Source organism: Dasypus novemcinctus, chromosome 29 (genome assembly GCF_030445035.2).
Source record: "Dasypus novemcinctus isolate mDasNov1 chromosome 29, mDasNov1.1.hap2, whole genome shotgun sequence".
NCBI lineage: Eukaryota > Metazoa > Chordata > Mammalia > Cingulata > Dasypodidae > Dasypus > Dasypus novemcinctus.
Window position 1 is genome coordinate 22,143,985 of NC_080701.1, and position 17,030 is coordinate 22,161,014.

The following is a 17,030-nucleotide window of genomic DNA, read 5'->3' on the forward strand; positions in this document are numbered from 1 at the left end:
TGTGTATGTTTCCGGCTCAGGCTTAAGGCAGCTATCCCAAGTCAGATCTGATTAAAATAGGCCATGACCACTAAAATAGTGTATTTCTATTTTCCTGTATTTCTTCACTACAGTAACTCATCCACTGTGCCAGAAAGCTGTGACGAGGGGAATCAATATTACCAAGACGTTACCAGCAAATGGCTTAACCCACGCGGAGAAAGCACGCTCTCAGGCTACTGTGCAGGGCAGTTCAGATCCTAACTTAAAGCTTGAAACTGAAGCCCGTGCGCGCCCAAGCGCAGCGCCCGCGGGCCTTCCCGTGGGACCGGCTGGGGCAGCGCCCCTGGGGCCTTGGACTCCTTCTCCCTCCGGGGGGCCGCGGGGCTCCCGCGGGGCAGGGGGTGGCCGCCCCCCCCCCTCCCCGAGCCCCCGCGCCCGCGCGCCGCAGCCGTTGCGCCCCCAACAGCCGTCCCTGTGGCCAGGCCGGCGCCCTCGGCGCAATGCTGATCCTCCTGCTGTTCCTCGCAGGTCTCGGCCCGCTGACCACCGCGGGCCTCGGTAAGTGGAGGCTTCGGATGGGCAGGGAGCACGGCCCGGGCCGGGGAGGATGACGAGCGGCCGAGCCCCGTGGGTGGAGAACTTGGAGCAGACTCGTGTGTCCCCCAGGTCCCTTCCCCGACCTTGCCCCAGAGGCCGAGCAACGGGGAGCTGGGGACGGAGGGGCCTGGGTGGGGTCCTGGGGCACTTTCCCTGCCCGGGGCTGCGGGCAAGAGGCCGCAAAGTGCATGTCTGGACAGAGGACGAGTCCCGGTCCTGCTTCTAGAGGGGCCTCTGTCTGGAGTCATTTTGATGTATGCCTGTGATTGGAGGATGACAGAGTGACGAGAGATGTGACAATAAGGGAAAGGAGAGCAAGAAAGCTGCTTTATGCTGGAAAATATGCCTATTCCTTTTGCTCCCTACAGAGGCTCAGACACCACTGCTCCAAATTATAATGCCACGGAAGACACGGGCCAACGCCAGCCACGGCGAAGTTTCAGAAATGCATGTAATTAACAAATCACTTTCCTCTTAATATATTTTGTGTTTGATTTGTTTTGTTTGTACAGGACTACATGACCCAAATAAATTTATACGTATCATTTGCGAAATTATGTATCAATGCTCATAGCTGCTGTGTTATAATGGGAGCCAAATATTCCGTAAAATTTATTTCTTTTAATTCTCAAGTAGTATATGAAAATTATCATGCAAAAAAAAAAAAGCTTAAAATTCCTATCACTTTAAATGATGTAGAGTCTACTGGACGGTTTTGTATTTTAAAAACTGTACATTTAAACATTTATTCTTGTACAAGTGAAATCATACTAATTTATTTTGTACCATTTTAAAATAACAATATAAAATAAACTTCTTGTCCATAGATGCCTATGTATAGATAGGCATGTATACTATACATGTCCATAGATGTATGTATAGTATATATCATTTGTGAAAATGGAAGTTTATTTTTAATCAGATTAAAATAGTTGAGTAGGTATATTTTAAATTAAATACAGACACTACAGAGTTTTAAAAATATATATTTATTATTTTTTAAAAAGATACTTAGATTACACAAAATGTTACACACAAAAATGTAGGGGATTCCCATATGCCCCACTCCCCACCTCCCACCCTTCCCCACATTAACAACTTCTTTCATTAGTGCGGTGTATTCATTGCAAGCAATTAACATATTGGGAACATTGCTACACAGCATGGATTATAGTTTATATTGTAGTTTACACTCTCTCCCACTCAATTCTGTAGGTTATGGCAGGATATATAATAACCGTTATCAGCCATTGCAATGTCATTCAGGACAGTTCCAAGTCCCCAAAATTCCCCCATATTACAACTCTTCTTCCCTCTCTCTGTCTCCAGTGGCCATTATCCACATTAGTGATATAATTTCTTCCAGTCCCAGAATACCAATAAGTCTATAGAAGAATACCAGTAAGTCCACGCTAGTCTGTATTTTATTCCCCAATCAGAGGATTCTGGGATGGTAATGCCCACTCCACATCTAATTGAGAGGGGTGCCTCAATCCCATATGGCTGATAGATGGAACTCCCTTGCTTGCAGTTGTAGACTCTCTCAGATCCTGGGTATGGTGGTTGTCCATCCTCACCTCCTTGTTAGTTGTTCTGGGAGAATCCAATGAACTGGAGAGTAGTTGTTGTAACTCTGCTGAGGCTAGGGGTCCAGGTGGCACATGGACAGCTCAAAGAGTCAAGTCTCTTGGGTCTACACCTACCAACTCCAGCACCAACTATAGTTTCAAATGGAAGGGACAGAAGAGCTATGTGGAGAGAAGTCACACCATAGGACCTGGGTGTCTCCAGAGTCCACAGGAGGCCCACTGTTTGGGGTAGTATCTACTTTGGCAGTCTATGAGATCCTGTTTTTTTTTTAAAAGATTTATTTATTTATTTATTTATTTATTTCTCTCCCCTTCCCCTTCCCCTGCCCCAGTTGTCTGCTCTCTGTGTCTATTTTGCTTCATGTTCTTCTTTGTCTGCTTCTATTGTTGTCAGAGGCATGGGAATCTGTGTTTCTTTTTGTTGCATCATCTTGTTGTGTCAGCTCTCTGTGTGTGCGGCACCATTCCTGGGCAGACTGCACTTTCTTTTGCACTGGGCGGCTCTCCTTCCAGGGTGCACTTCTTGCGTGTGGGGCTCCCCTAAGTGGAGGACACCCCTGCATGGCAGGGCACTCCTTGCACACATCAGCACTGCTCATGGGCCAGCTCCACATGGGTCAAGGAGGCCTGGGGTTTGAACCACAGAGCTCCCATTTTGGTAGACGGACACCCTAACCACTGGGCCATGTCTGCTGCCTATGAGATCCTGTTAAGATGTATATAAGCGTTACCTCTGGCATGACCTCCCAACTCACTTTGAAGTCTTTTAGCCACATATACTCATTTGTCCTTACCTTTTCCCCCTTTTGTAGTCAAGGTCTCTTTCCACTTGCATTGCTTGTTAGTGTTTGGTAGTAATCCCTCTGTGCCAGGAGGGCTAATCCCTGGGAGTAATGTCCCACACTGGAGGGAAGGTAATGCATTTATATGCAGCGTTTGGCTTAGAGAGAAGCCACATTTGAGCATCATGGAGGCTCTCAGGAGGTAACTCGTAGGCACCCTACAGCACTAACCCAAGTTGCAATTTCAAGAGCAAAGTCTCATAAGGATAATTGTTACTATCAGGGCCCATCAATGGGCAATCCTTCTTCACTAGTCATTGCCCTGCTCTTGGGAGATTGTTGCTGTTTCATTAGGGATTGTGGCAGAGCTCCCCAGGATGGGAATTCAATATTCTTTCAGTTATTGTATGAATCTCCACCCACTGTGACAATGCCCCATGAACATTTAAACACATTTATGTACCTTATATGTATGCCCAGGTGAACTTCTTCTCATGCATCCCCCATCACTGACACCCCACACCAATGGTCCTCCCCTGCCACAGTTGTAACCTTACTGTCATCAAAAACTTCCTCAAAAATGAAGCCGATAATATCGCCAATACAATGAATAGGAAAATGAAATAATAATGATAGGTTTAAACATAAGAAATAAAATACATAATAATTTAGAAAAACTAAACCTAAAAAAATTTTAAAATTGAGATATTAAAAACAATTTTTTTTGATGTTGTGCCTTTCATCACTGTAATATTCTGTTGTCATGTATGTACAGGAACATTTTTTCCCTTTCTTCCCCAGTGTCTTACTTTTTTCCATTTTATCTTGAAAGGAGTTTTAGGTCACAGTAAAGTCACCTACAAAACACAGGGGACTCCCATATAACCTATATCCTCTCCATTTTCCCCCTTCCCATATCAATAACCTTTTTATATGTGGATGGTACATTTGTTACAACTAATGTACAAATATTGAAACATAACCACTGATCTTGGTCAATTGTTTCCATTATGGTCTACAATCTAGATCATACACTTTAATAATTTTTTGATGAAATTCAACTGGCCTGTATCCATCATTACAAGATTATGCAGAACCCTTCCATTGCTCCCTAAATACCCCCACTTCCATTTACTCTATTCCTTCCTCCCACCCCCGTTCCCTATTAGGAAACACCCATGCTCTTTAAAGACACCCACTCCTCTCTTTGAGAACATATCTGGCCTTCCCAGGATGAGAGTCCAACTCTTCCCCACTCATTATGTGGGTCACCTCCCAGTGATACAACACACCATGACAAAACGATCACTCACACATTCACTAGAAGACTGCCCCAGGCATGCCCTATCCCAAATGCCCCCCCTTCATCCAACTCCCTAAACGAGTAACCCTTGCCATTTTGTCAAAAGAGCTTCCCCTACATTGTAGTTTCAACCACATACCCTCAAATCCCCAGTGTTACCTGCTCCCACCCCCAACCATACCCAGTTCCATGGACTGTCCAAACCACCCTCCCCACACTACCCCCTTGTTAAACTTGCACCAACCAACCCAATAGCATCACTATACCTCTGTCATATTCCTTCACTACACAACTAGTCACTTCCACCTTATCATAGATTTCACCAATATGGATGTTGGTTCATAACCTTCTCCCTTTCTATTTCCTGTAAACCTATTTTCCAGACTCTAGCTCTCTGAGTCTGCTCAATTTGCTTAATTCATATCTGTGAGGTCATACAATATTTGTCCTGGCTTGCTTCACTCAACATAAGGTCCTCAAGATTCATCCATGTTATTCCGTGTGTTAGTAGTGTACTCCTTCTTACAGCTGAGTAATATTCCATTGTCTGTATATGCCACATTTTGTCAATCCATTCATCTGTTGATGGGCATTTGGGTTGATTCCGTCTTTTGGCAATAGTGAATAATGCTGCTATGAACATTGATGTGCACATATCTGTTTTTGTCCTAACTTTCAGTTCTTCTGGGTATATACCCAGCAGAGAATTGCTGGATCATATGGCAGATCTATATTTAGTTTTTTGAGGAACTGCCAAACTGTCCCTTCTACATTCCCACCAACAGTGGATGAGGGTTCCCATTCCTCCACATCCTCTCCATCACCTGTAGTCCTCTATTTTTTTAATGGCCACCAGTCTAATGGGTATGATGATATCTCATTATAGTTTTGATTTGCATTTCCCTAATGCATCTTTTCATGTGCTTTTAAGCCATTTGTATTTCTTCTTTGGATAAGGGTCTGTTCAAATCACTTGCCCATTTTTAAATGGGTTTTCTTTTTCTTTTTGAAATATAGGATTTCTTTATAAATGCTGGATATTAGGCTTCTATCAGATATAGGGTTATACCAATTATTTTCTCCCATTAGATAGGCTCTCTTTTCACTTTCTTGATAAACTCTTTTGAGGTGCAAAAGGTTTTAATTTTAAGGAGGTCCAATTTATCTATTTTTTTCTTTCACTGCTTGTGCTTTGAGTGTGAAGTTCATGAAACCATTTCCTATTACAAGGTCTTATAGATGTTTCCCTACATTATCTTCCAAGGTCTTTATGGTCTCAGCTCTTACATATAAAAATTTGATCCATCCTGAGTTGATTTTTGTATAAGGTGTGAGATGGTGTTCCTCTCTCATTCTTTTGGATATGGATATCCAGTTCTCCAAGCACCATTTATTGAAAAGGTCATTCTCTCCAGTTGAGTGGGCTTGGCAGCCTTGTTGAATATCAGATGACTGTATATGATAGGATCTATTTCAGAATTCTCAATTTGTTTCCATTGGTTGGTATGTCTATCCTTGTGCCAATACCATGCAATTTTGACCTCTGTAACTTTTGTAGTAAATTTTAAAATCAGGTAGCGTGATTCCTCCCATTTCATTTTTCTTTTTCTGTATGTCTTTGGCTATTTGGGCCCTCTTGCCCTTTCAAATAAATTTCATAGTTTTTCCAATTTGGTAAAAAATGCTTTGTTGATTTTTATCAGGATTGCATTAAATCTGTAGATCAGTTTGGGTAGGATAGACATCTTAATAATGTTTAGTCTTCCCATCCATGAACAGGGAATATTCTTCCATTTATTTAAGTCTTCCTTGATTTCCTTTAACAGTGTTGTGCAGTTCCTTGTATGTAAGTCATTTACATCTTTAGCTAAATTTAACTAAATTTTATTGATCCGCTCGAAGAACCAGCTTTTGGTTTTGTTTATTTATTCTAGAGTTTTAAAAATTTTCTATTTCATTAATTCTGCTCTAATCTTTGTTATTTCCTTCTTTCTATTTCCTTTGTGGTTGTTTTTGTTTTACTAATTCCTCTAGGTGTGCAGTTAGGTCTTCAATTTTAGCTCTTTCTTCTTTTCTGGTATATGCATTTATGGCTATGAATTACCCTCCCAATACAGCTTTATTGCATCCCATAGGTTTTGATATGTTGTGTTGTCATTTTCATTCGTTTCAAGGTAGTTACTGATTTCTTTTGTAATTTTCTCCTTGACCCACTGTTTGTCTAAGAGTGTGTTGTTTAACTTCCATATCTTTGTGCCTAATCTGGTTCTCTGGCCCTAACTGATTTCCAGCTTCATTCAATTGTGATAAGAGAAATTATTTTGCATAATTTCTATCTTTCTGAATTCAGTGAGAGTTGTTCTATGGCCTAGAATGTGGTCTATGTTGGAGAATGCTCCATGTGCACTCGATAAGAAAGTATATCCTGCTGTATTTGGGCGTAGTGTTTTGTATATGTCTGTTAGGTCCAGATCTTCTAATGTATTATTCAAAGACTTTGTTTCTTTATTGATTTTCTGTTGAGATGTTCTGTCTAATGGTGATAATGATGTATTAAAGTTCCCCATTATAATTGTAGAGGCATTTTAAATGTATTGTCTTCCACATCACTAATTCTTTCCTCTGCCTGTTCAACTTTGCTGTATGTGCTTTCAGTGCTTTTTTATTTACTGGATTGTGCCTTTCATCACCTTCATATTATTATCTTTTTATGTATGTTTACAATTTCTTCAGTATGTTCTCCCAGTGTCGTCTTTTTTTTTTTATTGATTTTGTAAAAATATTACATTAAAAAAATATGAGGTCCCATTCAACCCCACCACCCCCACTGCATCCCTCCCGCCCCAGCAACACTCACTCCCATCATCATGACACATCCATTGCATTTGGTAAGTACATCTCTGGGTATCTCTGCACCTCATGGTCATTGGTCTACATCATGGCCCACACTCTCCCCCATTCCATCCAGTGGGCCCTGGGAGGATTTACAATGTCCGGTGATTGCCCCTGAAGCACCATCCAGGGCAACTCCAAGTCCCAAAGGCGCCTCCACATCTCATCTCTTCCTGCCATTCCCCATACCCATCAGCCACCATGTCCACTTTTCCCACTCCAATGCCACCTTTTCTCTGTGGACCTTGGATTGGTTGTGTCCATTCTTAATATCCTTAATCTCTTCCTTCACTTCATTAAGTTGGTTCATGATATTTGTTTGGACAGCTCTGATTAGTTGTTCAATGGTTTGTATCTCTTCCTGGTATTTAGTTTGTTCATTGGACTGGGTCATGTCTTCCTGTTTCTTAGTATGCTTTATAATTTTTTGTTGGTGTTTAGGCATTTCCTTATTTTGATGGGTTTATTCAGTTGATTAGTTTCTCTGTCTACTTTAGGGTTTTATTTAGTTGCTGTTTTTGTGTGCAGGGTAAGTTCTCTCTTTAACACTCCGTTCCTCCTTTTCTATTTCCTTGCTGTTGTCTTTGTTCCCTGAAAGAAGGATTAGGGCCAGAGAAAGGAAATGAGGTAAGAAGAGAAAAAGTAGTAATGATAGTACAAAGTAGAAGAGGAACCCTATAATACCTAGGAAAATGAGTAATTAACTCATGTAAGAAGTACAGAGGAATAAGAATAAGCAAGTGGGATATAAACAATGAAATGAAAAACCCAAACAGAAGAAATATCTAGAATGAATTAAAAAGGCCATGATAACAAGAGGGGGAAAGAGAAAAGACAATAAGAAAAAAAGTTATAAAAGGAAACAGAATAGAGGAGATAGAAATAAAAATAAGAAAAACTGAAGACTAAACAAAGAAAGGGGGAATGTAAGAACAAAAACAATGCAGAAGACAGGAAGATGAAGGAAGGAAAAGAAAGAGTATAGGTAGATGATATTGGTATATAAAAAAGGGAAAACAAAGGAAGGAGGAAACACAGCAAATAAGAAACAAGACAGCAGCAACTACTTAAAAAATGGGGGGGGGGTAGAAAGAGGGAAAAAGAAAAAAGAAAGAACAAAATAATACTCAAGCAAGCAATCAAACAAAAACTTTGGAAAAACAGCCTTCCCTCTTATGCTCCTGAGGAGCTTCTCAGGCTGCCCCTGTTCATCAATCAATTACCCTACAGCCTGCCTGCCCTCTGCAGGTTTTGAATTGGGTTTTAGCAAGTGAACTAAGTTAAAATTAAAGAAAGGAACCTTTTTAAAGAAAAATAAGAGACCCAAGAGAAGCTAATACAAAACTAATGTCTCTGTGTTCCCTGTCCTAAAGTATTAGCTGGGTGTTTGATAACCCGGTGGATCACTACTCTAAGGAGAGCCTGGAATTGAGCCAGGGACCTTGTATATTCCAAGAGACTCCTCCAGTGAGCTAAGTTTTCTCGTTGGGTCTGTTACCTAGAGAGCTATCCAGTCATTTACCCTAGGGCAGGGTTGACTCATTGCAGTTGGAGAGATTACTGCTGATTAGGCGCTTATCAGTCCCTGCCTCCTTTCTGTTCTTACCCCTTTCTCTCCCAGGCAGCTGGATAGGATAACTTGTGTGATCGGATCCCCCCTCGCCTCTCCTGGTCAGGTTGAGTTCCCTTCTGAAATTCAAATGGGACCCTGGCATCCGAACTCACCATGGAGAAATGATTCTCAACCCTCTTCCGGACCGCCCACTCCTCCCAGGGGACCCTAAATAGGCCCTTGGAAGGTTATTAAGAGCTTCCTACTGCCCACCTCTTGTAGGGGAGTTGCAATTTTGAATAGTTTTCAGCACTGGACCAGTCAACTGCCTGATTCCACCATCTCCCAGCCCAAGTTCCTCTCTTCCAGGTCAGCTGGTAAATCAGGCGGCCTAAGCAGATTCGTCTCTCTCCTCTTCCCCAGGGCCATCTCGTCCCAGCTGGTATGCTCCCTAAGTTCAGAGGGGGTCCAGGTAACCAAACCCACAGAAAGGAAACCCCTCTCCACCCTTCACCAGAACTTCTTAATTCTGGTGAACACTCCCTCTCTCTTGGTGGCTGGTAGGAATCGGGGGTTCCCGTGGCTTGTTGCCTTGAGGGTGGGGCTTAGCTGCTTATAGTTTCCAGCCACCGGGCCAAGAAACGCATGGTTTTCCCTTGTGCTTTTTATCTCTTTGTCCTGTTCCTCCAGATACATGCCCTGGAGCCTCCAGCTCTGTGGGTTCCCAAAACACCTCACTCAGGCAGGATCTTGCCCCTTCTTAGCCATTTTTTTGTAAGAGAGGTGGTGAGTGCCCACTTAAACTGACCCCATCTTGCCAAACAATCACCAAGACTATGGAGTTTTGATGCAAGTGAAAAGTCACCCCAGTTTTTAAAGTTGTAATCTTTAGTAAATTTGAACAAAATGAATTTTAGAGATATTCATGCTCACACACCGACACACATACACACATAAAGGGATCATGAGTGTCAACATTGGGCTTTTCATTTATTTATACAGTTAAGGCTATTGTTATGACATTAAATATGGTTTTACATGCAAGCTCTGAGGAAAATATGAGATGCAAATTTTCAGAGACTAAGTGGTCTGTCTGATTCCCTCCCTTTCTTTCACATCCGAAAAAACCAAACCTAATGATTATGTGTATGAAAACTCTTACACCAGAAATTTAAATTGCCAGAGAGCTTAAAATGTTTGAGAGAGCAATAAACATATATTGGGAAAACGCTAACTAAAAGTAAAGCTGGGTATCCATAATATCAGGAAGAAATCCAACAGATCTTAGATGAATACACACATGCACACATAGCTTATGAGGGATAGCATGATTATATGATGATAAACTATAAAGATGGAAATGGGTTGAAATACAAGAATGATGAAAATTTCATTAATATCCTAGTCATAAGGAAGCTGGCATGAATAAAGTAATATCAGAGAAAGTAGATGGCTGGGCAAGGATATTTCCAGGATAAAGAGGAGCTTCTTGTAAAGATAAAAGGCTTAGGGCATTAAGAAGACATAATGATCCTAAAGATATTTGTGTCTAATAAGAGCACATTCAAAAAGAAAAGCAGAACTTACAGAAGTGAAAGAAGTAAATGATAAAGCAATTAGAGGGGACTCAATGGGGATATAGAAGACTGGAGATACTAATGATCATCTTGAGTTTAACTGGCATTTGTAGAACATAGGACATGGGTATTGAATTTTTGTCAAATTCCTTTTCTGTAGTTATGGTTATTGCTTATTTTAAGTCTGCCATCTTGGTGTTTGTTTTCTTCCCCCCCACACACATTTCTTTTGTCTGAGAATCTCACAATGTCTGATTATGATTTGATTCATGAAAGTGTTTGAATTTGTAGGCTAAAAATGTTGCCCACAAAATCCCACTAGTCAAATGGATTTATCAGAAGGTTTTAGACAATATTTAAGGAAAGAGAATAGGTATATTTTTTCAGAGAATAAAATATAAAGTTAACTAATCCTCCAGATATATTTAATCACATATGAAAATATTAATAAGGTAAAAATAGCAAACTATTGGAAAACGTTTATGATCAAGTAAGTTTTCCTGGTCTGGAAGAGTACTATAATATTAGAAAAATTTATTAAATTAACTCACCACACTAGCATATTAAGCAAAGAATCAGTAAGTGAACCTAGAAGAGAAAATAAAACCAGAAAGTAGATTTTAGAAAATTACTCCCACATTAATACACACAGTCATTCCCACATTAATACACACACACACATACACACACATTGAGGAACAGCTTAAATGTGATTTAAATGGATCTAAGCATCAAAAACAGTACCAGGAAAACCATATCATACTTAATATTTTGAATATTTAGAGCATTCCATTTTAGGGCCAGCAAAAGAAAAGGATGACCACCATTTCCATTTTTATTCAGTAATTTACAATATAGAAATCAAGAAAAAGAAATATAAAATAAATAAGGCTTGAAAAATAAGACAAGCTATTTTTTTAAACTATTTATGTGATGGATTAGATTAGAAGTCTGAGAGATTTCACACATAAACTATTGAAACTAAGTAAAAAACTTGGCAGAGAATAGCTGGGCCCTAAAAAATGCATTACTCTGTATGATAATGGTGAGAAAACTGAAAAGCATTTAGGGAAGCTGATGCTTTCTAGTCAACATCATTTCTAGCACTTCTGAGCTGAGATAAACCCAACTTCTTGGTATCTTTAATTTCTTTTAATTATAAAATGGGTATAAGAATAAAATCATATCTAGCTCATATGTATATTATGACTTTACAAGTCTTAACATTTAATAAAGTGCTAAGCCACAGTGTATAGAAATTATATTTTTTATGTTTATTGTTATACTTAGTGAGATATGAGTAGAATTTATTGAAACCCAGTCTTCTGCCTTGAGTAACTGGGTGTATAACCATGCCATTACCTGATATCCAGGATCTATAAGGAAAATTACCCATTTTTATTCACAGGCAATAAAATAAAGGAAGGATGATAATAGAAGTAACATTTTATCAGTTTTCTTCCCCTACAGTTTATGGCAAATTAGTTATAAAATGCATCATGGAATACATCGATTTGGTGGGCATCATTACATTAGTAAAATCACTGGAAATTACAGCTTGCATTTTATCCTTAATGGCATGTCTCAATTTCTTATGAATATAGTAAGAAAAAACTACTTATTACATCAAAATAAACCTCACTGGACCAGAACTAAAAAGAAAAAAATAAAACATCAAAAACAAGCTGGTGCAACGATACCGCTCTAACAAAATTTAAGGAAAAGTACTTTTAGAGATAAAGGGCATTAATTATTGATGAAAATATCATATTTATTGGGAAGATATCACCATATTAAATATATTTGCTCTCTACACAAGCTCAAAAATACGTAAGGCAAAATATTATAAAATAAAAAATGAAATAAACACATCCATAATAATTGTGGAAGATACCACGGCACCTTTAAAAATAGCTGTAGGGTTACAGAAGACTGAAAAACACAACAAAGAAGCTTTAAAATGACGTACAAAAGTTCATTGAATGGCAAAGTTCATGTTCTTTGCAAATGCACATGGAACATTTTATTTACCAGACTCAACCATGTGCTAAGGTTAATTAAAGCATATGGTTTATGATTTCACAGGTTGGGTTCAGTCTCTTGAGCTTATTAGGGAATGCCCTTGTGATTATCACATGCGGAAGCAAGCAGGACTGAGAGGAGACATTAAATGATAATTGAGTCATTAAGTGTGAAGCTTGGATGTCCATCAGAAATATCAGGAGTTGGACTGAGCTTCTCACTTAATGGGGGCTGTCCTTGGAAGTTGTGAAAGTTGCATGAAGTGATCCCCTACAGCTGAGGGAATCCCCAAAGAGGACAGAAAGTTGACTTACTCCCAGAAGCACTGCTTAATTCACTTAGTCTTAAATGAGTATCTATGTTCCATTACTTTAGTTTCAATTTATTTGTGCTGGCAACTGGAATGTGGAAGAAAGGTGATAAGATTCAAGTTTTTTGAAAGATTACTGTGCATTTCTGAGTGTAATCTTCATTTAATCAAGGGTAATGATTGATGCTCTTAGTTTTGAAATAGATTTAGAAATCCTTGATTTTATTTAAATTTAATTATAATCATCATTCTTTCAATACTGAAGATATAATATACTTGTATATGTATACGTAATTTTGAGACATACAGGATGCCATCCATATGAAAGAGTATATATGTTTCAAAATAGTTTATTTTAAAATTGACTTTTTTCTTTTAAGTATTTGGATTTTTTAGTAATTACCTTTCTCTGAATACCTTGCTGCAGGTAACTTATGTCATCAAAATTAGCGGGATAACATACACTCTTCAACTTGAAAAGCAGTAAGTGTCCATTCTTCTTTTCACACAGTTATTAGTTCCTTAAATTTTTAAAATTGCTACTTTAAATTTAGCATAAGAAGAGCATGCATGTTGTGTTTATTTTAAAATCTGTAATTTGGTGGCGAACTGAAACAGTCGGAAAATAGAATACGGGTTTCCAGGAACCATAGCAGGTGTACGGAATGAGGAGGTAATGCTTAGTTGGTAGAGTTCCTGTTTGGGGTGATGGAAAAGTTTTGGTAATGGATGGTGGTGATGGTAGTCCAACATTGGGAATATTATAATTAACACCACCAAATTACATATTTTAATTTCTGGTACTTTGCATCTGTTGGCTTTTATAAAGGGGATTCATTTGGAATAAAAGCTTGCTGTTCCAAGGTCATGAAAAGTCCAAATGAGGCTTACTATCAGAGATGCTTTCTCATAAAGTCAGCGACTGTTGATCCTGGTGTTTTGCCACATGGTGAAGCAAGGTGGCACCGATCTCTGCCCAGGTTTCAGCTTTCCCCTCTGGGTTCACACTTTCCTCTTGAGCTGCACCGTGGGCCCAGTTTCTTGGGGCTTCCTGCTGACGTGATCCTGTAGTCCTCTCTCTCATGGCACAGGGCTCGTTTCTTTCCGTGCCTGCTGTATTGGTCTCAGCTGCTCTGCTCTCTTCCCAAGTTCAGCTGTAAGCTACCAGGCAAACTGCTCATCTCTCCCCGTGGTATCAGCTGTTTGAGCCTCTCCTCTCTGTTACATGGCAGGACCAAAAATGGCAGCGCTCTCTTCCTGTGTCTGTCTGAGTGAGTCTGTTTATATTAGACCCAGCACTGGGTGGGGACTCAACTTGAGTCACGCCTCACTGATGTAGTCCAAGAGAAAGCCCTAGAGCAATGTCATCAAGTAATCGGATCAATGGCTCCTCAACTGAATTCAATGCAATCAAAGGGTATCACACCCAGAGGAACAGATTAGTTTACAAGCATAGTCTTTCTCTTTTTGGGACTCATAAAATAATCTCAAGCTTCCACACTGTCCTTTGAATTTGCTTATTCTAATTATTGCATAAAAGTGAGCTCATATGATATTTGTCCTTTTGAATCTGGCCTGTTTCATTCCACTGAGGTCTTCAGGGTTCGTCGATGTTGTCACATGTATGAGAACTTCGTTCCTTTTTACAGCTGAATAATATTCCACTCAATGTATATACCACATTTTGTTTATCCATTCTTCTGTTGATGGACACTTGGGTTGCTTTCACCTTTTGGTTATTGTGAATAATGCTGCTATGAACATCGGTGTGTTAATATCTGCTTGAGTCCCTGCTTTCAATACTTTTGGGTATATAACTGGAATCGGGCTTGTTAGATCATATGGTAATTATATACATAATTTTCTGAGGAATAACTGAACTGTTTTTCACAGAAGATGCACCATTTTACATTCCCACCAGCAATGAAAGAGTGTTCCTATTTCTCCTCATCCTCTCTAATACTTGTTATTTTCTTTTTTTTAAAAAATAGTAACCATTCTAGTGGGTGTAAAATGGCATCTCATTTTGTTTTTGTTTTTTTATCCCCTCCCTTGTGGCTTTTTGTGTGCTGTCTGCTGTCTGTGTCCATTTGCTGTGCGCTCTTCTGTGTTTTTGCTTGTCTCCCTTTTGGTTGCGTCACCTTGCTGAGTCAGCTCTCTGCGGCATTCGTGGGCTAGGCAGCACTCTGCAGCACCCGGGCCAGCGGCTCCGTGCAGTGTGCGCGCAAGCCTGCCTTCACAAGAAGACCCCGGGACGCGAACCCAGGTCCTCCCATATGGTAGACAGGAGTCCAACTGATGGAGCCACAGCTGCTTCCCCTTCATTTTGGTTTTGTTTTTCTTTCCCCTAATGACTAATGATTCTGAGCATCTTTTCATGTAGTTACTGACCATTTATGTACCTTCTTTGTAGTAAGATGTATTCAAGTCTTTGCCCTTTTAAAAAATTTTCTTTCCATTGTTAAGGTAAAAGATTTTTTTAATATATTCTGGATATTCCACCTTTATCAGCCATACGGTTTCCAAATATTTATTCCCATTGTATAGAATATTACTTTACTTTCATGATAAAGTCTTTTGAGGTCCAAAAGGTTTTAATTTTGATGAGGTTCCATTTATCTATTTTTTATTAATGTTTTGTTGATTGAGCTCTGGGTGAAAAGTCTAAGAAACCATTGACTAACACAAGGACCTGAAGACTATATATCTTTTAGAAGTTTCATAGTTTTGGGTCCTATATTTAGATCTTTGATCCATTTTGAATTGAGGTCATGAGGTAGGAGTCCTCCTTTTTTTGCAAGTGGAGATCTGTTTCCCAGCACCATTTGTTGAAGAGACTATTCTTTCCCAATTGAGTGGTGTTTGCCCCCTTGTCGAAAATCAGTGGCCACAAATGTGAGGGTTGATATCTAAGCTTTCAGTTCAATTCCATTGGTCTATATATCCATCCTTGTGCTGGTACCATTCTGTTTGGATTACCATGTCTTCATAGGAAATACTAAGATTGGGAAGTATAACTCCTGCCACTTCATTCCTCTCATCAAGATGGATTTATTTTTTTATTTTTAAAGAAGCTTTAGATTACATAAATGTTACAATGAAAATATAGGGGATTCCCATATACTGCTCCCCATTTCCCTTCCACATGTTCCCCCCTTAACAACATCTTTCATTTGTGTGGTACATTGTTAACAATTTATGAACACATGTTGAAGCATTGCTACTAAGCTGGTCTATAGTTTACATTATGCTTTACACATAGCACCACGCAATTTTACAGATTTTGACAAATTGTATTATGGCCTGTATCCATCGTTATAATATCATGCAGAACAATTCCAGTAGCCCCCAAAAACCCCATGTTACACCTATTCTGCCCTCTCCCTCCCCTTAGAAACTCTGGTGACTACTGCCTTTATATCGATGTTCAAAGTTCTTCATTATTAGAATAATAAGTCTACTTTAGTCCACCGTCGCATTCCTACTGAATGTTTTGTTCATTCCTCTATCTTGATCATTTTGGGATGATGTTGCCCACTCTGTTTCTGATTAAGAGGGGACTTAGATGCCATGGGGAAGATGGCTTGAACTGTCTTGCTTGCAGTTGTAAATTCTGTTTTTTTTTGGATGGGCATTGTCCACCATCATCATTTTGTTAGTTGTCCTGGGTGAGTCTGATGAACCGGAGAGTAGGTGTTGGCTGCAAATTAGCTCAGATTTGGGGCTCATCCAGCATATGAACATTTGGAAGATTTAAGTCTCTGGGACATATATATATTCAATGGGTACGGTGCTAATTATAGGTTCAAATAAAAGGGGCAGAAGAACCATGTGTAGGAAAATTATAAATGATATAATATGTATAAATGCTATGATCAATTGGGGAGATAAATTACCATATATACCGAGGTAAGGCCCACTGACAGGGTACTGATCTCCTGGGGTAGTTTTCCCTGCTTATAATGTCTAGATGCCTCCAGAGCCCTCAGGGGCACCCCTGCTTGAGGCACTGTTTACTCTGGCAGTCAGTGGGATCCTCTTGAGATATGCATATTGGCTTTTCCATTTCTGCAAAGAAGGTTATTGGAATACATGCCCTTTATCATGTTGATGAAGTTTCCTTCTATTTCTAGAGTTCTAAATGTTATTACCAAGAAGGGGTGCTAGATATTGTCAAATGCCTTTTTGGTCTCAGTTGAGATGATCATGTGGTTTTTTCCCTCCATTGTGTTAATATGGTGTATTACATTAAGAGATTTTCTTATGTTGAACCAAATTGCTTCCCAGGGGTAAAATTCATTTGATCATGTATAATTCTTTTAATATGCTCATGCGTTCAGTTTGCTAGTATTTTGTTGAAGATTTTGGCATCTCTGTTCATAAGGGATATTGGTCTATGGTTTTATTTTCTTTTATTTTTATCT

The 17,030-nt window shown here is 39.4% G+C and overlaps 1 protein-coding gene across 3 annotated transcripts in view; it reads left to right on the forward strand.

Annotated features, from left to right (window-relative positions):
* Positions 1-447: 447 nt before the first annotated feature.
* The window catches only part of LOC101438304 (A disintegrin and metallopeptidase domain 3-like), a 116,545-nt gene continuing 99,962 nt past the window's right edge, over positions 448-17,030 (forward strand). For all 3 annotated transcript variants that reach the window (XM_058289867.2, XM_071212665.1, XM_058289868.2), the window contains exons 1-3: positions 448-540; positions 948-1,030; positions 13,034-13,089. In XM_058289867.2, coding sequence (XP_058145850.1) covers positions 483-540; positions 948-1,030; positions 13,034-13,089 — 197 coding nt within the window. In that variant the 5' untranslated portion in view covers positions 448-482. The remainder of the gene's footprint in view (positions 541-947; positions 1,031-13,033; positions 13,090-17,030) is intronic.